This window comes from Daphnia magna, unplaced genomic scaffold (assembly GCF_020631705.1).
Source record: "Daphnia magna isolate NIES unplaced genomic scaffold, ASM2063170v1.1 Dm_contigs118, whole genome shotgun sequence".
In the NCBI taxonomy this organism is placed as follows: Eukaryota; Metazoa; Arthropoda; class Branchiopoda; order Diplostraca; family Daphniidae; genus Daphnia; species Daphnia magna.
Genome location: NW_025533129.1, coordinates 136607 through 161814, shown reverse-complemented (window position 1 = coordinate 161814; position 25208 = coordinate 136607). Strand labels below are relative to the sequence as shown.

The window sequence follows — 25208 nt, the reverse complement described above, 5'->3', positions numbered from 1 at the left end:
ACCGCAGCTTTTGACATCTTTTGTTCGTTCAACAGCGATAGCCACTGAAGAATGTGCAGGAATTGTATGGGCCTCTTTGCTGAAAACATAGTTGGAAGTATTTTTTGGATGATTATCAATACAATTAATATTTCCAAGATTAAAAGAAGCCTGCTCTTCTTCGTAATTAATTTTGATGGACTTAAGTTGACGTAACGTATCATTTCCGAGTAATAAATCATATCCATTAATTTGAAGAACAATAGCCGAAACAAAAACAGTGACATTATCTATGCGGACTTCAATATTAATACTTCCCAACGGTCGTGTACGTTGTCCATCAGCTAACAGAATATCAGGTCCTATCCAGGGTTGTAATGGTATATTCAAGAGTTTACTAAAAGTAGGAGAAACAACCGTAATTCCGGATCCCGTATCAATAATCGCTTCTACTAGATATTTGCAACAAATCACATCTTTTAATACTAATTTAGTTCTATCCAAATGGGGAATAGCAAATAAGATTTCGGTGGTGTGACCCCTTTTAACCACCGAACTTAGTTTGAGGATTTGTTAGTTGGATCTGAATTAGGAGACGTGGCTGGATTCCTGGAACAAGCATTGGCCAAATGTTTAGTATCCCCGCATTTAAAGCATCTACGTTCTTTTGAAAAGTTTTGTTTGGTCTGACAATTACGAGCAATGTGACCCGGTCGATTACAACGATTGCAAATTGGTTTCCCTTCATGTGTGCGTTTGAACGTTGACTGATTATCAAAAGTGTTGTCTTGTCTTGTGTTGGTTTGGGCATTATTCTTAAACATGTCGCTGACGGCTTGTATTACTGAAGTAGCGCTTCCCTCAATTTGACTTTGAACATTTTTTAACTGAACATCCATTTTACTTTCTACCTGTTCCACTTTACGTTCGACCCCCGTGATAGCTTTTTGCAATTGCTCTTGAGTGACAAACATGCAAGGAGTTGGTGGAAGAATTTTACTTGACCAATCGCTATTGTTAGCCAGATGACTCGCCTGTGAATGCCGTTGAACTAATTGAAAAAGTGTTTGTGTATTAGTGACCCCATGTTCAACTAACGGATAAACTTTTTCCAACAGAGACGGTTTTAATCCCCGCAAGAGATGACGCACTTTAGTTTGTTCTGGCATGTCAGGGTCTAATTTTGAACACAAATAAACCACGTTGTAACAATAAGTCATAACGGGCTCATCAACCCCTTGGAAACGATTTCGCAATTTTGACTCTAAATCGTATTCGTAGTTTGGATCGCGAAAAGCCGTCAACAACGCATTTCTTAATTCATCGTAAGTCTGAGGTTGAGGAACAAGACTCATAAACCATTCTAGCGCTACATCTTCCAAGCACATCCCCAAGTGTGAAAATTTTCTAGCGGGATCCCAAAGATTATATCCAGCCACTCTCTCAAATTTTGAAATCCAATGAACAACATCCTCTCCAGCCCGCCCATAAAAGATAGGAGGTTCGCGTTCTCTATGACGTTGTCCAGCTAATACAAGTTCAATCTGTGGTGCTACTGGGTTTCCCTGATTATTTTGTTCTCCCTCCATTATAATTTAATCAAATAAAAATCAACAAGATAATAAGGGACTTTGAGGGCAATGCTTATGCACACACAAACAGAACTTAGCAAAAGAAAATTGTAAAAATGACTTAGCCGTATAATTTATGAAGTGGTGACTGGAATTTTTTTTTTTTTTTCAAACAGCTGCAAACCGCGACGAACACAAACGGAAAAGATGTGTCCGGATATTGTCAGTATTCAGGAACAACTCACAATAGTTTGAGTAGATAATGAAATCACTACGTCGAGCCACAATGTAATAAATCAAATGCCAGATATACCCTGCATCTCCACCATAATGTCACGTTCGATATCTGGCTTGATTAATACAAAGGGCGAAAGAGCACTCAATAGTTAAAATCTGTCTTAATGCTGCTCTTAGAGAGACAGGCAGAAATCCAGATTTCCACTACTGGCACAACACAACCAGTAGATCGATACACTTCAAGAAAAATAGCACACAAAAGTAAGGTACGAACGCTTCAAGAGCTCACTAACATCTGCCTAATCTCTGGGTAGGTGAGGTCTAGGTTGCAAAATGTGAGGTAGGGTTTTTCTGGGTAAGCTAGGTTAGGGTGTGAAGGTCTTCATGGGAAATAGCATAAGTACAAGGTCTTCTAAGAAATACATGGCACCAAGGTCTTCGTAGAAAGAGGAGACTAGATACACAAAGGGTTGATTAGTTTTACACATGACAATATTTTTTTATAGATAATCTGAATCTAATAGTAAATTCATGTTAGATCGGACGAGTGTGGACGAGTGTTTGTTTAACGGCGTGATGGGACCCGTTTCGACAACAACCACGTCCAGATAAAAGACCGGAGTGGAAGAAAAACTGTTCCTGTCTGGGCATGGTTTTCCGCAAGGGCATCCGGTGATTTCGTCCGCATTCACGGAAAATTCAACTCCGAAAAATATCTGGAAATCCTGAAGGACACCTTACTTCCTTCAGTTCATCTTAGATTTCCAGAAGGGATCCACGTTCCATTTGTCCACGATAGGTCTCCCATTCATGGAGCCCATATCATCAAGAATTGGTTTGAAGATCATCCAGAATTAGATGTTCTTCCCTGGCCGGCTAAGGGGGCAGATCTCATCCCGATCGAGAACGTTTGGGGTGACATCGTTAAAGACTGTGAGTTTTTTCGACCCCGTACTGCCGACGAAGTTTTTGAGAGGGCAAATTCTATTTGGGAGGGGTACAGAAACAATGCAAACTATTGGCGAAAACTTGCTCTTTCAATGAGCAACCGTCTCCGTCTTGTTGTTGAAAATGAAGGGCATTGGACAAAGTATTGAAATACACAAACTCATTAAACGAAAATATTGTTTTAAATATCTTTTTATTTCAGAAACAAACAGTACAACAAACAATATATACAAATATGATATTATATTGCAAATCTGACACTAGGGAGACGGGTGTAGGGCTTGGGCAGAATTACGTAGGGCTGTGGCACTGTTTTAGAGCCGTCTTGTGTAGAGCCGGGGTCAAGTGGTGTAGCACTGGGGCAGAGTATAGCAGCGTAGAGCCACGGAGGGGAAGTGTAGGCCGGGGCACAGTAACTTGGAGCCGGGGCCAAGTGGTGTAGCACTGGGGCAGAGTAGAGCAGCGTAGAGCCACGGAGGGGAAGTGTAGGCCGGGGCCAAGTGGTGTAGCACTGAGCGAGAGTAGAGCAGCGAAGAGCCACGGAATGGAAGTGTAGGCCAGGGCACAGTAACTTGGAGCCGGGGCTAAGTGGTTTAGCACTGGGGCTGAATGTTGCAGGGCCAGGTCTGAGTTGCATAGAGTCGGCGTAAAAATACATTAATTAAATATTCAACGACTTCTAAAATCATTATTACATTAGGAAATTGAGACAGAATTTGATGAAAGTCTTTTAAACGTGGAATGATGTCCTCCACAGTGTTTCGAAAACAAGGTGAAACGATGTCAGATCTTGTTCTGACTTTGTCTTGGTTACCAATAATATTCTACTGTCAATCGAAGAAACGCTCAGCAATTTGTCTCTTTGGGTTTCACTTACTGGATATACAAATAGGTCCCCACCACTAGCTAGTTTGGCATACCTGTTGAATATAGAAAGAACAAGGGCGTTTCGTTAGTTTCGTTCTTTATTTAAGCTAGTTATCACATACAGCATGTGGGATTCTGTCTGCTATCATCAATAGGGATTCACTTGATAATGCATAAATATGCACTGCACGAATATGCAATACACAAATATGCAATACACAAATATGCATTAGAACATTTTGTTCTTACCTAAAATTTACACAAGAAGAGACAGCAGTAATTAGGACACGGGATTACGGAGTTAATCACTGAAAAAAAGACGCTTGATTTTTCTAAGTAAACAAAAGACAGTAGTACGACGTTTAGACGTTACTTTTAAAAAAGCACACAGACGTCACACACGCAGACATAAAAAAAGTGCGAAGGCCACCTAGTGGTGTGTGTTTAAATTAAGGGGAAGTGTTCAATACGATAATTCAAACACACTTTAGAGATACTTCCCCTGAAGCTAAAAACAAATAATGATTGGGTGAAAGAGAGAATAGAGAAGAGTGTTAGAAGAAGTAACTTTGAATTATTTTAAGTGAAATTGTTCGACGCTTGTTGCGGAGCCGGTTGGACGCCTATGTGGGATCTGTTCAGCTGAAAGTAGGCCGTTGGTTGAGGCTTGGTTAGACCGTCTGCCAGTTGATCTTCGGACGGAACTTTGATCATTTTGACAGTACCGTTCTCCTGTTGAGTTCTTATATAATGATGTTTTGTTCGAATATGCTTGGCCTTCTCGTGAAAGACCGGATTTAGCACCATAGAGATGGCACTGTTGTTGTCGCAGAGAAATGGAGTAGGTTCCGGTTGTCTGAACCCTAACTGATCGAGCAGTTCTCTCAGCCAGACAATAGCACGAGATGCATGGCCGGCGGCATAGTACTCTGCCTCACAGGTTGACTGAGCCACTGATTTTTGCAGGTGACTGGTCCATGAGATTGGGCCGCTGTTGAGCATGAAGAGCAGGCCACTGGTGGACCGACTGGTATCTGGGCAACCCCGGCAACCTACGTAGTTCGAGTCGCTTTAGCCAGTGAGAGTATTGCCCTGTGTCCAGTAGTAACGAATGCCATAGTCTGAGGTACCAGACAAGTAGGAAAGGATGCGCTTAACTGCTGACCAAGCGGGTTTTCCTGGATCTTCACCAAATCGAGAGGCCGCGTTTACTGAAAAGAGAATCTCGGGCCGAGTCATCCGACCGATGTACAGGAGGGCGCCGACTGCGCATCGGTAATATGTCGAATCCTTTGGAGGCCGACCAGTGTTCTTCGGGCAATCGGCTCTGGTGAGACGTTAGTTAGGATCAGCGGGAATTATCGAAGGATTACAGCCAGTCATTCTGAATCTCTTGAGAACTGTTTGAATGTAGCTATTCTGGTGGACGATCTCTATTTTCTCGATCTCTCGCGATTTCTAGTCCGACAAAGGTGTCCGCGTCTCCAGAGGTCATTTTAAAATGTGACTTTAGCTACTTGATGATTTGAGCAGCCTTTTCCTTTGTCTTGGTGGCTAGGATTCCGTCGTCCACCCAGATGCCTAGGATGGTGTAGTCGTCGGGATTCTCTCCTCTGCTGTAGTAAAGACAAGGGTCAGCCGTCGAGCGAGTCAAGCCAAATTTTTCAAGGAAATGGTTCGTATCGTTCCAATTCCGAGGCGACTGCACCAAGCCGGAGAGTGGTCTTAACAGGTAACAAACGAGTTCCTCTGTTCCGGGCTGAACGAATCCCTCTGGTTGCTCCACTAGTAGATATTCTTTCAAGTCGCCGTACAAAAAAGTAGTCTTGACGTCGACTGTATGGAGGAAAAGATCGAGCTTCGCGGTTAGGGCAAGCAGCGTTCTGAGTGAGTCATGCTTGATGACGGGGGCGTACACTTCGTCCTGGTTGTAGTCTACTCCTGGAACTTGTGAGAAGCCTTTGGCCACGAAACGAGCCTTGAATATTTTCTCCCTCGTTCTAGTGGCCGGTTTGATTTTAAATGTCCACCTTGACTTGATTACTGAGTGACCGGAAGGAGGAGTGATCAGCTCCCAGGTGTTGTTCTCGATTAAGGAGTTGCATTCCTTGTCGATGGCTATTTTCCAATCGTCTGCGTCCTGGGCAACGATTGCATCTCGGTAGTGGTTGGGTTCTTCGTCTTGGTCGAGAGCGACCAACATTCTCACGATTTATTTCTTCCTTCCTTGTCGTTGGGACCGACGGGGTAGAAGGACTAGTGGTTCGACGGTTGGTTCTACTGCTGCTGGGGGAAAGATCGGCTGGACTTCTTCTTCGGCGTCTGGTCGGTTGTCCTCGGCTTCGTCGTCGTTGTTTCCGAGTTCCATAGGCTTCCGTTGGTCGGGTGAGTTGGCTGGCTTGTCATCTACTGGTTGCTGTTCACCGTACTTTTTACAAGTGGAGAATACGTCGATCCCCTTTTGAACATCGATTGTGGGAGGCTCGTAGCGATGCTCAATGTGGGACACGTCGCGTTTTGTGTTGACTTTGCCGGTAGAGGGATCCCAGTAACGGTCTCCCTTTTGTGTTGGCGAGTTGCCGACGAAGAAACACAATTTTCCAACGGCGTCGAGTTTCTGGTGCAGCTCTTCTGGTACGAGGACGTAGAACTCGGATCCGAATTTCCATAGATTCGACACGTCTGGTCTCTCGCCAGTCCAGGACTCGAAAGGAGGCTTGACGAGACAGGTTGTGGAGATTGATCGATTGAGTGTGTAGACTACGCAACTCGCTGCCTCCGCCCAGAGGCTGAGAGGAAGACTTTTGTTGGATAGTAAACAAGCTCGGCTGAGTGAAACGATGGTGCGATTGTCGCGTTCTATTGCGTTCTGTTGTGAGGTGTATCGACAAGTTGTCTGATGCGTAATTCCCTTTCGTTTGAGCCATGGATCAAGTTTGAGGTATTCTGTTCCTCCGTCAGTTCGAAAAATGGCGACCAGGTTCCATGTCTGAGCGTGAACAGAGGCGATGAAGGCTCTGGAACAATCTGATGCCTCAGATGTGTGCTTAACGAAGTAGATGCTTCGATAATTGCTGAACACGTCGTGGCAGCAGACTTAGTACCTGGCTCCACCGATGCTGTCTACTTACATTGGGCCGCATACGTCGCTGACGATTAGGGCTCCGATACGCGATTGTTGGGAAGTGCTATGGGGAACACCTTCCTGGTCATCTTGGCAACGATGCAGTCAGGACATTGCTCAAGCGGCTCCCTGTCGCGTGAAGGAAGATTAAGTCCAGTGACTGCTTTGCTGTCACCCATCTTGACGATCAGCTCGGAATGTTGGTGGGCGAAACGTTCGTGTCAATCGTGAAGGGAAATTGGGAATGATGAACGGACCAGCATGGCAACGTCGGTTAAGAGTGCGAAGTTCAGTTGATAGAGTGCTTCTTGAACTCGTTTCGCCGTCATGATAAGAATGCCGCGGCGAGTGATAAATGCCTCTGACTCATGGAAATGAATGTTTGACTCGTCATTGGTAAGCGCTGCGACTGAGACGAGGTTGACGCCTATCCGTGGTGCGTATAGAACGTCACGGAGAGTGAAAGGTCTCGTTTCGCCATTGGTGATGGGAGTGATGGATACGTTGCCGATGCCGAGTACCTCCACTCGATCCTGACCGATTCCATTGATCCACCTGGTTCCTGGAAGAATATCCTTGAAATGGCTGAACAGGGGTCTTTGGTGGCACATGTTTCGTGTGGCTCCGGAGTCGAGGAGAAATTCGGTGGTAGAGGTGATGTAGTGACTTGCGACCTTAGCCGTGTCATCTTTCGCCAGTTTCTACTTTCTCCATGAGAGATTGACGGTGGCTGACGATGCCTCCTGGGGTTTCCAGCTGGGGTAGTATGGTACGTCGTACGGATCGCCCCGGAAGTCGTCTTCCCAGTGCGCCGCAATTGAAGCATCGTCCTCTCTTCCGTGACGAGCCGTTTGAATCTGCGAATCTAGAGTTACGGCCTTCTATCGGTCGGCCTCTACCTCTTGATGTGCTTCTTCCTCCTTGAAAGCGTCGAGGGTTTCCACGGCCACGGTCCTGGGAGGAAGCGTGAGTGAACGTCAATTGAGAAGCGGGAATTTCGCCGAAAAAGGCCTTGTCGTCGGAGCTTTTCTGTCCACCGGTTCTGAGATTGAGTCTCTCCTCTTGGCTGCATAGCTTAGTCATGAGAGCAATCAGGGTCTTGTCGGCGTCGGCCATGCACTCCCATGATGTTCGGAAGTGATCGTAGCTCGGAGGTAATGACGTTAACACCTTTCGCTCTTTGACCAAAATACCAGAAGAAAAACAAAACTATTATGAGTTTCAATCATTGGACTCCCGCATCATAGACTGAGCTTCTTCTTGTTAACCAATCACTACGTATTGAAAAAGAAATTCTGGATTATTATTTAATGTGGTGTACGTAATTCTTAAAAAATTTAAACCCAACGCTACACTGTTAATTGTGGAAACGTGGCTTTTAAAGAAATGGATCAAAATAAGACGTCTTCAGAGGGGCATGATTTATTTTTTAAAAGGACCGTGGTTTAAGCTCGTCCTTATAACGTCCTTTGGCGGTCCAGTACTGCACGTCCTAGTAGACAGATTTAGGATGAGTTCCTGCATTAAATTGTTATGTATGCAGGAGTTTACATCTGACAAAAAGAAATCCTTCATGATTTATATGGCAAAATCAGTTAATTTCTGACCTTCCTTTTTATCAGGAGTCACCAAAATCCCTTTTTCTTTTTTAAGTATACGCTGCAGGCTGGCGCCTGCATCATGTAAGAAGTGATAAAATTCCACTATAGTCTCTCTTTAATTTTAATGACTCACACCGTTCTTTTAGTTGTGACATAAGTTTTTCGCAAAAACTGGGCAACATTAAATCACTTACTGTGTTGTCATCTGTATCTTATACTTCAACAACAGCATTAGCAATCGGATCATGTAATTTTATGAATGCGGTTTGAATTTGATTAGCTTTTTGTTGGATCACTTGTAAACGCTGTGATTTAGACCTCTTTTTATCGATTACCACTGGTGTTACTTGCAATGCACTTGTCACGGAATGAGACCGACTAAGTAGTTTAGAAGGTGAATTTGTGAGTGATGAAAACAATGTGTCGTTCTGAAGCGAAATGTTATTCAGCTCTGCCTCATAATCCTCAAATTTTACTTGTAAAATTCCTCCTCCACTTTAACGGTGTACTTCTGTATTTAGCTCCTCCAATGCAAAAAAACGATGGCAGCGCCAACTTTTTTTTAACGAGATGTGAAATAACCCCTTAGCCCTCAAAACTTTTTTAGCTCTCCCCAGGTAAAGTTCTCACATAAAGTATCTCTTGTTTTTGGTTTCGCCATGTTCTTCCTCGGCTTCGTCTCACGAATTACGTTCTCGCGCGTTGAGAAGTATGTCTATCGATTCTCGTGTACAAGTTTGTGCTACGAGGGCCCGGATCAAGACGAGGTTGTTCGTAAACTTCGCTCAAAAGGGAAGCGACTGAAATCGCCGGTTCTTCCTTTGCATTCTCGTTCGCCTTCGCGTGATGGGTTGCATCGTTCCGGATCTTTTTCTTGCTCCCATTCAAGATCTAGTTCCCGCAGCCGTTCACTTCTACATCGTACGGCGGATCCTGGTTCGGATGTTTTCAACGTTCCTCTCTCCAAGTCACGCCAGGTCCGTAAATGGGTCGTCCAGAGTTTGTCTAACGAGGAATCTAAACGACTTCGGAGTAAGTACACTCCCGCCTTTGAGGTAAATTTTGAGTTGCTTTGTCCGAAATTATTGAGACCATGGTTCGCTTCTGGAAGCAAGCTGATAGTAAAGACTGGCGTTCGAAATTTAATGATTATAAGGAGAAAACGTTTCAGTCAGTTCAATTTCAATTGTTGTACGCTTTTCGACCCTTGTTGAACACCTAGAATCAGCTGCTGTCAGACAGCACCCTCTTGGATGGTGTGGAGACCTCTTTAAAATTGTTGGGCAATGCATTTGCCTCCGTTTCCAAATTGAGGCGTAGTAACACCATGCGTCACGTGAATCCAGATTTGCTCCCTCTTCTAAAAGATGGTCGCAGTTTTTCCTCACGTGAGTACGAATGGTTGTTCGGTGAAAAATTCTTGAATGCTACCAATATGCGGACGACTTTGAGAAAGTAAAAAAAATTGGGTGCAGTGGCAAGCCGTCTTTTTAACCCACTTCTGGTGGTAACTGGAATTCCGGCTCTCGTCCTAGCCAGTTTCATGGCCGTTCTTCTGCTGGAGGCCACGGTAGCGGAAAGAAGAGTGGTTTTCATGAATTCCCGGATTCGTGGAACGCAAGCGCTTTCGGGCAATCAACTTCTAAGAAGATTCCATCGAGCAGGTATGTTTCCCGGTCAACCTTTAACTCTTCCAACGCTATTGGCAGCCGTTTGGCTCTTTTCTTCCCATGCTTGAAAAATATTTTGTACTGACCCTTGGGTCCTCTCTTCTATTATGCATGGTTATGTGATTGATTTTGTCTCGCTTCCTATTCAAAATTCTTTGCCGACGGGCTGTGTCATGTCCGACGAAATGCGGTCGGTTTGTCAAGCTGAAGTGGAATCTTTATTGGCTAAAGGAGTTATCCGTAAAGTTTCGTCGGTTATCTCCGACGGTTTTGTGTCAAATATTTTTGTGATTCCCAAAAAGGCTGGGGGATGGCAACTCATCATTAATCTGAAACAATTGAATTCGTTTATACGATATCAGCATTTTAAAATGGAGGGTTTGGACTGCGTAAAATTTGTATTGAAAAAGGGAGATTGGCTTGTTAAGGTTGACTTAAGGGACGCATATTTTTTAGTCCCCTTGTCTCCCGAGTGCTATAAGTTTTTTCGTTTTTTTTAATGATTTCATGTATGAATATCTTTGTCTGTCTCTTGGGCTCTGCTCCGCCCCTCCTGTATTTACAAAGTTGCTGAAACCCATTGTTTCTTTTTTCCGTGAATGTGGCATCCGCTTCGTCATTTATTTGGACGATATTTTGATTTTTAATTAGTCATCTTCTAATTTGCTGAAAGATTTTAAATTAGTTCTGGATGTTTTTGAATATCTGGGGTTTGTTATTAATTTTGAAAAATATGTATTAGACCCTTGCAAACAATTGGAAAATCTCGGTCTCCTTATCGACTCGATTCTTCTCTCGCTTCCTTTGCCTCCGGGAAAAGTTGACGCCATTTCCAAAATCTGTTTGGATTCCCTTGGGTCGGGAAAGTCTGGGCGAGTAATCTCGCGAAGATCACGGGAAATTTTTCTTGGGTAATTCCCGCGGTTTTTTTTCCCAAGGGCACTTTCGTAAGCTTCAGGTTTTCTACATTTCTCATTCCCACGGGGACTTGGAGAAGTTGGTGTCGACTTACTTTGGTGGGCGTCTCATTTGAGATTTGTTAACGGCAAAACCTTTTTTACGGCTAATTCCGATTTGGTTATTTTCTCCGATGCATCCCTTCTTGGATGGGGAGCTGTTTGTGATGGGATACGGTCTCGGGGACCTTGGCCTCTGGCCGATAAAATTCGTCACATTAATGAACTCGAGTTGATGGGCGCTTTATTTGCGCTTCAAATTTACACCGGTTCGTCGTCTCATATTTCCATCAACATTTTCTTGGATAATACCACGGTCGTAGCTTATATCAAAAAGTGCGGCGGGACTCGCTCTCCACTTTCGGAGATAGCCGCTCAAATTGTTTCATGGTGTAAAAGCCGTCATATTGGCATCTTCGCTACCCATTTACCGATAATTCTAACGTAGTCGCCGATGAAGAATCTCGGACGTCCTTATATCCAAGTGACTGAATGCTGTTGTCGGACGAATTTCGGAAATTGGCATGCATTTGGCATGTTGACACTGACCTTTTTGCTTCCGCTTGAACGCTCAACTTCCGCGTTTTGTGTCTTGGTTGCTGCAACCTCAGGCTTTGGCAGTTAATGCCTTTGCGTTGAATTGGAGTAATCTGGAAGGCTATGTCTTTCCTCCTTTTGCCTGAATTCCTCGTTGTTTTGATAAGATTAGACGGGATCAGGCAGATGTGGTCCTAGTGTGCCCGTTATAGCAGTCGCAGGCTTGGTTCCCTCTTTTTCTGCAGATGTCTGTAGATATTCCGCTCATTTCTCATTCACATCCTTTTCTTATTCATTTTCATCTCTTAGAACCGCATCCCCTGTTGTTGGCTCATGGGAAGTGTTCGACGGTCCTCGGTCACGTCCTATCAATCCGCATGGAAGCGATGGGTGGATTGGTGTTCTCAACAGAATTTGGATACCTTATCCCCTTCTTTAGCTAATATCCTCGACTATTTGTCCCATTTATTTGACATCGGTTTCGCTAGGGCTTCCCTGAACACCCATCGTTCAATGCTTTCGATGACTGTAGCTCCCATTGATGGTCATAATGTTGGTGATGGTCATAATGTTGGTGGTGCAGCTTCTCAAGGACTGTTGCTATTTAAATCCGCCTAAACCACGATATGACTCCTTTTGGGACCCAGATATCGCACTCAATTATTTCATTTCTTTGGGCCCGGACGGCTCTCTACCCCTCGTTTTCCTATCTAAAAAACTTGCAAAGCAAGTTGTTAGCTCTTGCTACTCTTTCGCGCGTTTCGGAGTTGTGTTCGATTTCTTATTCTTCGGTTTCCATTTCCGATACTGCCGCTAAGTTCTTCTTTTCTCGCCTTAAGAAGGCTCAATCGTCTGGTCCTCTCAAATCATGCGTTATGCCCCGATTGAACGGGTTATGTTGCTCAGTAGGCTGTTTGGAATCTTTCCTCCACGCGTGAGTTCCGTCTCTTGGAAGACTTGACTCTTTTCTTATCGGTTAATCGTCCTCATCGTCCGATTCGTTCTTCTACTTTGGGCCACTGGCTCAAGTCTTGTCTTACGCATGCCGGCTTGAGCCCGGATTCTTTTTCAGTGCACTCTACTCGGGGTGCCATGGCCTTTCCAAAGCATTCTCGTCGAGTCGGTGTTACAATCGGCTCATTACTCCAGTGAGTCGGCTTTTCAGAGATTTTATAATAGAGAGTTATCTACAATTTCTGTCTCTTATGCAATTTTGTCACAACCAAGTTCTCGCTCCTAGCTTTAAAGTCACCGTTAAAGTGGAGGAGGAATTTTACAAGTAAAATTTATAGTTACACGAGGTCGCGGAGCGACCGACGTGTAAATGTGGTTTTACAAAGTAAAATGAAAACGAGACTTTAACGGTCTCGATGTCCCTCCCTCCCATCCCTCTTTCTCTTTTATTAATTATGTTCTGTTCTTTTTCTCTTTCAGGGGCAGGTCTGGTTTCAAATCAGGTTTTTCCACCTGCTGATTCTCCTTGGTGGCTTATGGCTTCGAGCTACGCCTATTTAATCAAGAATTCTTGCTTACTTTTCTTAAATATTTTTCATTTATTTGTGTCACTGTCATGTTGTAAATTTTGTGTCCCTCGAACTTGATTGGTGTCTTTTATTTTTCCTGTATCGTTCTAAAAAAATTCGGAGGGCTAAGGGGTTATTTCACATCTCGTTAAAAAAAGGTTGGCGCTGCTATCGTTAAAAAAACGTTGGCACTTCCATCGTTTTTTTTGTGTAGGAGGAGCTAATTACAGAAGGTTCTACCCCGTTAAAGTCTCTTATTCATTTTATTTTTTAAAATCACATTTACACGTCGGTCGCTCCGTGACCTCGTGTAAGTATAAATTATGACTTTATCGGCGATGTGTGAGATGAAAATCGAGGTGTTTTTGGTAGTTTTGTCACAATAACACTTGTAAAAGTCATGTAACAGTTTTTGACCAGGGTATACATGAAATTCTTGCAAAATTTCCTTTATGAAATCACACATCGTCAGCGATGGATATTTTGTTCTTTTTGGTAATTTTTTGTTAATTTGATGATTTCCAAAAGGATTTGAACACTTAGAACTTTTCTTATAAAGATGTAACTGTGAAGTAAAAGCGTGTTTATGGTGAAAAAAAATCGTAGACAAATGTAACAGATTCACACAATATAAAATAGTTTTCAAGTCAACACTATCAATGCTTTCAACACCCAACAATAAGCAATCAGAGTTCTTGATAAGTATTTCACTAAAACACAATTTGTTAAGGTGTTCTCCTACAGAACATTTTGTTTGATTCATTTTACACAGTAAATCTGGACGCATCACTAGTGATTTATTCGCAGACTCACAAGCAACGCATCACATGTCAGATCAACGTTTATATTTCTCCTCAATGACGCCAATTGCTGAAGGACTTTGGTTAGTCAAAGACATTGGGTGGATTCAGCTGCCAGTATGTGGCCAAGGAAATGTAAAAATTATTGCAAGGGTAGACGGTCAAGAGCATACTGGACAATTAAAAAACGTACTGTTTGTTCCATCATTCAACGCTAACCTAATTTCTATTGGAACAGCTACATATGCAGGAGTGGTAATAGTGTTCACTGAAAACAAAGCAATCTTCAACTGCAAAGACAAAGTAACGATGGTTGTAAAGAGATCAGGCAAGGGACTGTATCATCTAAATGTAATCGTAAAAACAGACGATCCACTAGCTGTGGCTGCAGCAGCTAGAACAAAAATCTCTCTCTCAACATTGCATCAAAGGTTGGCCCATTTGAACTGTCGGGATATACTGAGATTGATCAAAATGGAAGCAGTTGAAGAAATGGACTTCCCGCAATGGCTGCAATCTTGGAAAAATGCATCACTCTCCTTTCCCTAGAGGTAGAACTAGAGCCACCGAACCCGATGAAATAATTCCCTCAGATGTTGGCGGCCCAATGAGAATTTAATCTCCGTCAGGGGGGCGATTTTACGTAATATTTAAAGACGACTACTCTGAGTATTCAGTCGGTCACATTATTAAAAACAAGTCAGAAGTAGCAATTTTTTAATCAACTTCTGTGCTGCAACACACACTCGCAATGGCAGAAAAGTCAGGCTCCTTCGTACGGATGGAGGAACAGAGTACGGTAGCAACTCGTTTAAAGAATGGGTGGCTAAGCAAGGCATCAGGAATGAAAAAACAGCCAGGTACACTCCCCCAGTAAAATGATGTCGCAGAGAGAGAGAACCGGACATTTATGGAAACAGTCCAAAATCAACGCTCAACAAACAAAATGAATCACTGCTGGAATTGTGGAGATTTTTTCTGATTGCCGCGATTTATGTGCGCAACCGATTGATTACCTTTTCTCCAAACGCAACTCCCTACAGAAAATATTTCGGCAAATACCCAAAACGTGGCAATTTAAGAGTTATTGGTTGTCGAGCGATGGTCCATGTTCCTGATTAACTTCATCACAAACTGAAACCGAAAGCAGAATCCTTTTGGTTGGTGGGGTATTGTCAAAATACAAAAGCTTGGATGTTTTTGGACGACAAAACAAGAGAAATAACAATCAGCAGAGACGCAAAGTTCTTTCAAAATCAGATATTCAGTGGAAAATCTAAAGAAAAACAGGCAAAAATAACGGCGCTGGAGTTTGTAGACCCGATTCAAATCCTGTTGGAAATATTACTACACCCGATCCATAAAACTCAACACTTGCAGGAAGGGGTACATTATGATGATGAAGTTCCACACAACAGAACATCTGCTTTACATGTAGAGCCTGACGAGCCACAAAATTACAAGGAACTCATAAACCCCGAACATGCTGGACCCTGGAATGAAGCCATGATTGAAGAATACAACTTTGTCGTTAAAAACAACACTTGGATACTGGCAAAACTACCGCCAGGTCGAGTTGCCCTCAATCACAAAAAAGTAGGAAAATATAAACCAGCTTATATCGAAGTGGAGGAGAGATGGAAGGCTAGACTGACTGTAGTAGGTTCAAGACAAAAACACGGTGTGGACTTTAACGAAACTTATGCTCCAGTACCAAGACAAAGGGCAATAAAAATTTTTCTTTCCTATGTAGCGGTTCAAGATTTGGATATGATACAATTTGACATCAAAACCGCATTTCTTTACGCTAAACTGAAAGAAGTGATCTATATGAAACAGCCCAAGGGATTCGTGGGGAAGGGGAAAGAGGACTACGTCTGTCAATTTTTAAAATCACTCTATGAGCTGAAACAGGCTCCATACGAATGGAACGAGGAGTTCAACGCATTTCTCGTCGGGTTTGGTCTGACACCCCTACTAACACATAGGATCCAAATAACATAACATGAATGTACTTCCATCCGTTTTCCATACTCATCCGTGTGGGATGGCTACGGTTTATAACATAAATGTACAAAATTGAACGAAATAAAATAAATAACGTACATTCTACTTTGTATATTCTTATTACGTTAGATGACTGTAAAATAGCGGATGTAGTTTTAAAATTTTTTCTCATCCAACAATGGATATGATGGGTACATACAAACTCGGATGTTAAAACAGTGAATGCGATTGGATCACTATTGTACATGCTCGTAATGTACAATAGCGGATGTAGTTTTAAAATTTTTTCTCATCCAACAATGGATATGATGGGTACATACAAACTCGGATGTTAAAACAGTGAATGCGATTGGATCACTATTGTACATGCTCGTAATGTACAATAGCGGATGTAGTTTTAACATTTTTTGTCATCCAATAATGGATATGATGGGTACATACAAACTCGGATGTTAAAACAGTGAATGCGATTGGATCACTATTGTACATGCTCGTAATGTACGAAATTGGATTATGAATCCATGACCCGATTAATCCATTTTGTATATCCATGTTATACTGTTTGGATATGGAATATAGTATTCATTTTACGTACAAATATGGACATGAAAATAGCTCTTCTTCTGTCCTGTTTAGGACAGAGAACGAATGTTAAGTGCACATACACATCTGTATGTAGTCTGATTCATTTTACTACATCATAGTTGGATGACGCCAGTATATAAAAAATGGTACCAAAAAACATGCATTGGCTAAATTGTTATTTAAATTATCAAATTGCGTAAGTTAACGTTCAAACCATCAATTAATTGATGCATGACGGGAAGTGTGGTTTATTTAGATTTATTTTACAATTAACTCTTTGTAAAGAAATGTGTGGAAAAACATTTTGAATATTATAATCTTATAACCTTTTATTTTTGTGTTGAAACTCTTTTATTGTCGTAAACAAATATAAATGTTTTTGCAGTTTTTCAATCAAATTAATTTTATAAACCTGGCAACCATAAATGCCTTCACTGTAAAAAAAGCCAAGCGTCATAGTCGCCATTGTCCATCTTTCTTTTCTACTGAAGAGTGAAGATCTTATTTTCACAGCACATTCATCTGTTAAATTAATAATTAGGTAATAAATTTTCAATAGTTACATCTCTAATGAAACTGTAAGTTTTGTTGTGAAGAATTGTATATCGTTGTCTTGATTTTAAGTAGCCTATTTTTAACATTGCTAGTGGCACTGACTATAAACTTCATACTTTTGGTAATTATTCTGAGCTTGTATAAAGTTATTGTGGTAAATTAAGCGATATAGCATCTTTTCCATTACTGGTAAACCCTTGTGCAGATTCATTTTTGTTATGTTTTCTAAACTTTTGTTTCAGTAGGTTTGTCGTAACAAAAAAGTTTGTGCTTTTGGCCTATCAGTACAGCAGGCAGTGTGGAAATATTTTAAGCGACACAGCATCTTTTCCAATTTTAGTAAACCCTTGTGCAGATTCATTTCTTGTTATGTTTTCTAAATTTTTGTTTTAGTAGGTTTGTCGTAACCCAAAAGTCCTTTTGGCCAATCACCAGATCAGCCAAGTGTAAAAGACATCATGTTCTTCGAAGATGTATTATTTTGTTTTCATTTAAATTGTTTGTGCTACTTTATGTAAAACAATTCATTCTGTTTTCAGAAAGGGGAGTTCTACATTGTAGACTTACACACACCTGAAGGATTACAAGTATGTGTGGTGCCAGATATTTGGTGTTACTACGTAGACGACAAATTCTGCTGTGTTTGGCCACATTTTCATCAGACAAAGGAAATCAAGAGTAGGACTCAACCCAAGAGAGAGTGGGCCTCATTCTATGCGGATAAGAGAAATAAGACTTTAATTAAATGTAATTCTATACAGATAGACTTTTGGTCTATTAAAATTATTTTAGAATATTTTGTAATGTCTCATTCAAATCTCCTTTTAGGAAGCTACAACGAAGCTAAAGCCAAAGAAATTACTGCCACTCAAAAGACAGATTTATCTACTGAGCCCGAAGATCTTGGAAGGGGTAAGAGGGTTCGCAGGATGAGGAGACCATTTTCTCCTGCAATTGACTACCATCTTGACTCATCGTCGTGTAGCGAAGAAGAAGGTGCTTCACAACTGATGAAAAATAGATTGCCTCCTGCCCCATTCTTATTGCCGGTCGCCCAGTCAACGGCCCTTTCAGATGAAGGTACACCAGGATATTATAGTTCGCTACAAAACGAAGAGAATGCAGTATCACCAACTCAAGAGATCTGCAGTGAGTTAATCAGTAAGTGTAAATGTTAGGAAAATGCCAAACTTTGATATATTTTAACATATTGGATTTAAATTTCAGGTGCACCAATCACTTCTCCACAGTCTAGCAGTGAAGTTGAAGATCGTTCTATGCAAATCCATGGACAAGTTCAACGCAAGAATTCAGGCGCTGCTGGCTCAACTTATAGAAAAAGAATCAAATGAAAGTACATCAGGATATTGTAGTTCGCTACCAAACGAAGAGAATGCAGTATCACCAACTCAAGAGATCTGCAGTCAGTTAATCAGTAAGTGCAAATGTTAGGAAAATGCCAAACTTTGATATATTTTAACATATTGTTCTTAAATTTCAGGTTCACCAATCACTTCTCCACAGTCTAGCAATGAAGTTGAAGATCGTTCTATGCAAATCCATGGACAAGTTCAACGCATGAATTCAGGCGCTTCTGGCTCAACTTATACAGAGAATGTCGTTGCTGGGTCCTCCGGCACTCCAGCATGTGGTTCATCTGGGACAATGGTAGTTTCCGATTCCAAAGGATGTTTAATTCTCTCATGATCTAGTTTCAAATAATTGTGTTCATCTTGCAGGGAACGTTTAACCGTTATGTAGTATCACAACAAGATTTTCACATTCTTCGTGCCCTGAAGCAAGTCAATGCTACAATGAAGGAGATGGATCGAAAAATTTTATCCATAGATAAGAAGGTGGAGAAGACGGCAACTGAAGAAACTACTTTTGCTGACATCGAAAATTTCCCAGTATCTTTTCCGCTAGCAAACGTTGAAGAATTCATTAAGCTTGAAGACATACTAAATGAAGATCCATCTAAAGCTGCCATTGTGGTAATAGTTTACGTCAAGTTTTACATAACAAATTTTTACATGTACTTTGGCAGTATCAGTTAGTAAAGTCGTGTGGTGGGATGTCGGAATCGGATGCGATTTGTCGGGCGTGGATCAAAATTACTTCCATTGAGTGTCGCTCTGACTGCAATTGGAAGGGTGTGAAAAGAGGCACTCACCAGAAACATGGGCTCGAACTTTCATCGATTAAGGATGCTGTATTAAGTAAGGCTTGTTATTCACTTTTTCGCTTATTATATTAATTGTAATTTCTATCGTTACAGAGGGAATCAGAATGAACGCTACGTACGCAGATCTCAAGGATGCGGTGTTTGAACATGAGACCAGGAAGTTTTTCGTCCGCGCTCCTGAAAAAGTTCGCACTAAGCTTCGCGCGAAGAAGCGCCCAGCAGGCACGGCTGATCATCCACAACTTCCCAATGGTGTGGATTGAAAATCGTCGTTTCAGTTGTGAGTTAAGGACCATCATGCCTTACCCCACTTAGTCAAATTCAATTTCAACCAATCAAGAATCACTTCTCATGGATTATTGAAAATCCAATTCAATTTCAACCAATCAAGAATCACTTCTCATGGATTATTCAAAATCCAAAATCAAGATATGTTGAAGAATCAAGAATGTCAAGTTGGCGCGCCGTGCCGTGCAGAAACCCCTAGTTGCCTAGTAACTTTATTACATTCACGTGTATTAACATGTATGTCTGTCCTTAATTAATAAAGTTGGTTACGAGAATTTTTAAGCGTTTTTATTCGTTCGTTATCGATACACATTAAATGTACTGGGTCCATTCAATTTACATCCGAATATCCTAAAAATAAACTCATTATTTTTCAATCCAAATCTGTATATACCTGGTATGTAAAACGGTACATACCCTCTGGATACAAAGGGTATGTACCGTTTGATTCAATGTACATCCGATTCATATAGAATCCGATTTGAATCGGATGTACATTGACGTACGTTTATGGCCAATTTATTCCTTTAATCATTGTTCTTCTTCGTACATACATACAACGTACGCATCCCACATCGAACGGAGGGGTAAATTGGATGGTTAGGTTATGTCCAGAGAACGTACGAAATCTATGTCGCACATCCATTAATGTACATCCATGTTACATTCTATTTATGTAAGTGTGCTAGTAGGGACGCAGTAAAGTCGATCCGTTCATCTATCATCGTCGTGTCGGAGATGAAATTACACTGGTTGTAATCTACGTCGATGATGGACTGGTCGCTAGTAACAAACCGGATACAATTACCGAAGTCGACTCATTCATCTATCATCGTCGTGTCGGAGATGAAATTACACTGGTTGTAGTCTACGTCGATGATGGACTGGTCGTTAGTAACAAACCGGATACAATTACCGCAATAATTAATCATCTCGAAACAAAGTTCGAAAAGGACACACTCGCCTCAACAACATTCGTTAGACTAAACATTGTACGGGATCGTCCCAATAGTAGCATCTTCCTGTCGCAGAAAAATACGATTGAAAGCATGGTAAAAGAATTTACATGAGCAACTGCGTTCCAGTAATAGTACGGCTGACCCAAACACCCGTCTCACAACCCGCATGAAGCCCAAGAGTGAGGGGGAGAAAGAAGACAAAGAAAAAGTTGAACTGACCCTCCTTGAACAAGAAGAAAGAATGAAAAATGTTCCCTTCTGACCAGCAGTAGGAGCTCTGATATACTTGGCCACCATGTCTTGCTCAGACATTTCATTTGCAGTTGGGCAAGTATCCAGATTTTGTGCAAACTACCTGCGCGCTCACTGGAACACCGTAGAAGAGAAGAAAATATTCGCCTATCTAAAGGGTAAACAGGACTTGGCACTCTGCTATGGAAAGAAAGAACCGTCGCCCATTATCGGCTATTGTGATACAGATTACGGCGGTGATGTGGACGACTATCGATTGACGACGGGTTACATCTTTTTTTGCAAGGGCGGGTCCGTATCGTGGGCAAGCAGAAAACAACCTATTACGGCACAGTTAACTGCAGAATCCGAATATCTATCAGCCAACGAAGCAACCAAAGAGGCCTCCTGGTTCACACAAGTAATAGTGGTTATAGCGGGAAAAGAAATCACTCCTATTACCATCAAATGTGACGACGATGCAGCTATAGCCTCATCGCAACGTCCAAAATCACACGGGCGACTAAAAAATATCCTGGTTAAGACGAATTTAATTCGTGAACATGTAAAGACTGAAAGGGTGAAACTTGAGTTTGTTCCTTCAACTGACCAACTGGTGGAAATTTTCACCAAGCCATTAAAAGAACCAGATTTCAAAAAGATGAGAGAATGGACCGGACTTAAACTCTAGGAGCAATGAGGTAAATAAATCATATAAACAAGCAATTATGTGATTGTGGGGGAGTGTGAAAAGGAGTTTCATCAATCACAGAATTGTGGTTGCTGAAACGCAGTTCAGAATTTCTCCACCATGTATGCAGCGACATCTGGAGCTGTCATGTTTTGTATAGTATGACTTATCGTGTTTGTTTATCGTGGCGGAAAGAGCTAATAGAGGCTGGAAGTATAACATAGAATAAAAATTTTTTCACTCCCCCAAAGAGATGTGAACCCTAAGGACCTACAGGAAAGTATTATTTCTGCGAACGTTAGATGGCGTTTCTAGTTCGTGTATTTAGCGATAGATGGCGATACGTTATCTATATGTACAGATATAGACAATCGTAATCGTAGTAAACGATATCGATATATCAAAAAGAAGCGATATATCTATTCGAGTACAGATATATCGCCAACACTAGTTATTTGGTCAAGGTCTTGTGTGTGGTCTATTGACGTGTGTGATCCACAATTACATGTTTTTACAGTGGGATACCCATTTCATTGAATTGACGAAACAAGGATACCTAATTGACCCATTGATATCATTATTAACTAACTAAAAAAATATGTTAAATAAATAGATGAAACCTCACATAGTTCGCAGGTTTCACGGAAATGGTAGCCATAGTGTAGCACACAAGGGTAACTTTATCGTAGCCTTGTCTGTAGCAGCCACATACTCTACAAAATAAATTTTTGATTCTGGTGTCTTGTCTTGTTTATTCTTTGAGTTTTTAAAAATGGAATTCCTGATGGAATTCACCAACAATAAACTGCACATGGGAGTTCATCTGTGGAAACTCTTTGGTTTTAGAACAAGTGAAGATCAGATAATATGTTACGATATCCTAAATCATACTTAGTTTTAAAATTTATACCACCAATTTCTTATAAATTTAATAGGTTTATTCATTGCATGTCGTATGTCGTATCCCCTTCTCGATAAGCGATAAATTGGGACAATTATATTGTCTGGAGATGACGTCAATGGAGGCATTCAAAATTCAAGAACACACTTAATAATGGACGTTTGAAAAGACATATCGCGACAAAATTGGCATTTCTGCACAGTTTTGCCTGATGTCTTTTCCAGTGTTCGTAAAAAAACCTACAAGTATTGTAATGTGATTAGATTACAAAGACATCACACAATTACGTGTCCTACATTGCTCTGAGTAACATCCCAAACACCATAAGCCTGCTGAATATTCGAAGAATGACATCCTTGAAAATAATTGGTGGTTGTCAAATATAGCAATTTCTACATCTAACTCACTGGGGGCTGGCAATAAATCGTCCTACTTGTAATCCTCTGACACAATATCGATGAAAAACCAATTAAAAAACGTAACTAACAATGTTGAAATATTACATATCTCTCGCGCATGCCATAGACTCCTCCTGGATTTTAAGTTTGGATAACAAAGCTGTCAAGTGAATCACTTCCTTCGAGCTTTCTACTTCCACATTTGCCATTGTAAATTATCAACTACACGTTTGACACTGTCACTAGCTCATAAAAGTGAATGTAATTCTTCAAAAACCAACACACGATACACCACTGTCACGCGATATATATGCAAGGGAAATGAAACTTACCCGTGAAACACAACACGCAGTACAAAACTGGAGTGTTCGGATTGTGTAGAACACCTCAGGTGTTGCCAGTTCTTTTTGTTGTATAACAACAGTGAACAAAACAATAGTCACAATAAGATGGCTGTTTTCGTCTGCTACTGCTGCTAATAAAAACTATTGACTCATATTAAGGTTAAAAGAAACCTACCTCATTTCATTGTGGTTCCAATATCATTATTCTTGCCATTGAAGTACAGCTTTTTTATCATTACATAATTCTCTTTTAAATTACACAGAATTTCTTTCATTAATCAAAGTAAAAAAAATCCTTGTTTTATTTGTTCCTCACAAAATAATAAAATGAGTGCTTAACAAACGGGTGTTTAATGAATCACATATATCGACGCACACCAAGAAGAGATTGCGCGGTATTCCTATGTCTCTCGTTAACAACCGAGTTTTCTTCAACGCCCATACTTCAGTGAATACTTCAGGAATACTATATGCAGGACCGAGAATTTCATTATCCATTTATCATCTTAAAAGGAACCGACTTGAAAGAGAAAGCCAACCTCCTAATAGACACATTCCTCGGGAAGAGTAACGGCCACACTACAAGTAACATTTTAACCACTATCTTAATAGCAGAAGCCTTGGAATCAGAGGAAGGAAACAGCCTGATCATCCCTATCACCATAAAAGATGTCATGCTCTCAATAAAAACTAGAAAGTAACACTACAGGATCAGACTTAATACACAACAAAATGCTGACCAAAACATCCCCCTCCCCCACCATTCGTGAATTTATGTGACACCTCTTTAATACCCTCCTTCACTTCAGCGTCACTCCAGAGGCATAGAAAGAAGCAGTTTTAATCCCTATCCTAAAACCAAATAAACAACCAATGACCCATCATCATTCCGCCCAATCTCCCTTACATCTTACATCACTAAGATAATGAACGCGTAATTAACAACCACATCAGCTGGCCCCTGGAAACTTGGAACATCTTACAAGCAACTCAAACAGGCTTTCGCCCAGGCAGAAGTACTATAGAGTATGTACTTCTTGTTATACATCATTCTTGTATGACGGGTTCAGCGGTAAACTTTAAACTTGTCGTCTATATATCGTTAAGGCATACAACCGCAACCAAAATCGACGGCATCTTTTTGAAACTAAGCAAAATGGGCAGACAAGGACGAATTCTAAAATGAATCAAATCCTTTCTGTCCGAGAGGACAGAAAAAGTAAGAGTCAAGAACCAACTATCAGATGGCCACATACTTAGCAAAGGAATCACACAAGGAGCCGTCTTAATCCCCAATTTGTTCAATGTCATGATGGACGACATTACTCTCCCTATACACCACTAATCCACTCCACCCCCACTTCACCACTCTAACATACGCGGATGACATCGCCGTCTACAAGTTAGCAAAACCAAGCAATTCTTCCAACCGTACCTCGAAAAACTATACAAATTTAGAAGAAAAATGGGATCTGGAGTTCGTGGTTGAAAAATCCACTCTCCTAACTTTCTCAGGCTCACAACCCATCATCAACCACCGCAAAATTCCTAGAAGTTACGTTTGATAGGATGTTGTCATGGCACATGTTTACATCGATCCCGTAGTGAACAAATGTTTAATTAAAAAAAATTATTGAATATTTTACAAAAACAATCCAGACGCCCACACACTAGCAACTTTAAACAAAACAATTATAAGAAATAAAATCGACTTTGAAATCATTGCTTATGGGGGAGCCAGTGCATCAAACCCTTCGAAAATTGACAAAGCTACTCGTAGCATCCTCTACCAAATATACACCTACATAAATCCTACACTGTGATCTACGGCTAGAACGCCTAAAAATTCGCATGGCATGGCTGACAGCACGCTACCCTATATCTCTAGGTAAGAGATGAAAATATACGACCTATAAACATGTCCAACTACATCTAGCCAGCCCCAAAATATGCCCCCCCGCAGCATACCAAACCTTAGCCTTCTACTCAAAAACTTAAAACCACTGGCCTCCCCCCATAATGTGTTCACCGATGACACCAACTACCCACACCAAAGCAAAACCCCACCATCCTGGTTGACGTCTCCCCGTAAAGTACTGATTTCTAATGAAAAAGACAAAAGCAACTGATAACCCAATACCCACAAAGCACACTTCTGCCGTCGGATGTCCGATTCATGACCGAACATCCGTTAGATGTACCCTATGGGTAGTTTTAGGGATATCCGTCAGATAGTCACAATTGAAGTGCA

General features: G+C 41.3%; 2 protein-coding genes, 1 long non-coding RNA gene and 1 pseudogene across 9 annotated transcripts; all 4 read left to right on the top strand.

Annotated features, from left to right (window-relative positions):
- Window positions 1-8986: 8986 nt before the first annotated feature.
- LOC123466810 lies at window positions 8987-9821 on the top strand (annotated as a pseudogene).
- A 6984-nt stretch (window positions 9822-16805) lies between these two features.
- Window positions 16806-17681, top strand: LOC123466823. Of its 6 annotated transcripts, none has more exons than XR_006641552.1 (4): window positions 16806-16946; window positions 17206-17299; window positions 17357-17433; window positions 17500-17681. It is a non-coding gene; the product is annotated as an uncharacterized LOC123466823 (long non-coding RNA). The 6 variants fall into 6 exon arrangements; XR_006641547.1 differs by having other exon boundaries at window positions 17354-17433; XR_006641548.1 differs by having other exon boundaries at window positions 16807-16946; window positions 17203-17299.
- A 78-nt stretch (window positions 17682-17759) lies between these two features.
- On the top strand, window positions 17760-19708 carry LOC123466822. 2 transcript variants are annotated; one of them, XM_045166964.1, is made up of 6 exons: window positions 17760-18121; window positions 18188-18395; window positions 18462-18628; window positions 18700-18954; window positions 19008-19179; window positions 19249-19312. In XM_045166964.1, the coding sequence occupies exons 2-6, from the start codon at window positions 18248-18250 to the stop codon at window positions 19251-19253; spliced, it is 747 nt and encodes a 248-aa protein (XP_045022899.1). In that variant the 5' UTR covers window positions 17760-18121; window positions 18188-18247; the 3' UTR covers window positions 19254-19312. The 2 variants fall into 2 exon arrangements, with proteins under 2 accessions (XP_045022899.1, XP_045022898.1); XM_045166963.1 differs by having other exon boundaries at window positions 17761-18121; window positions 19239-19708.
- Window positions 19709-20687: 979 nt separating this feature from the next.
- Window positions 20688-21314, top strand: LOC123466809 (secreted RxLR effector protein 161-like). The gene has a single exon (XM_045166953.1). It carries the CDS (start codon window positions 20688-20690, stop codon window positions 21312-21314), a length of 627 nt encoding a protein of 208 aa, XP_045022888.1.
- The last annotated feature ends 3894 nt before the right edge of the window (window positions 21315-25208 follow it).

Bases quoted from the DNA above. Each gene is read 5' to 3' on its own strand.
- LOC123466822 (XM_045166963.1), top strand. From the start codon at position 18,248: ATGGACAAGTTCAACGCAAGAATTCAGGCGCTGCTGGCTCAACTTATA. The intron at 18,396-18,461 runs GTAAGTGCAAAT...CTTAAATTTCAG, and splicing joins GATCTGCAGTCAGTTAATCA to GTTCACCAATCACTTCTCCA. The intron at 18,955-19,007 runs GTAATAGTTTAC...GTACTTTGGCAG, and splicing joins CATCTAAAGCTGCCATTGTG to TATCAGTTAGTAAAGTCGTG.
- LOC123466809 (XM_045166953.1), top strand. From the start codon at position 20,688: ATGTCTTGCTCAGACATTTCATTTGCAGTTGGGCAAGTATCCAGATTT.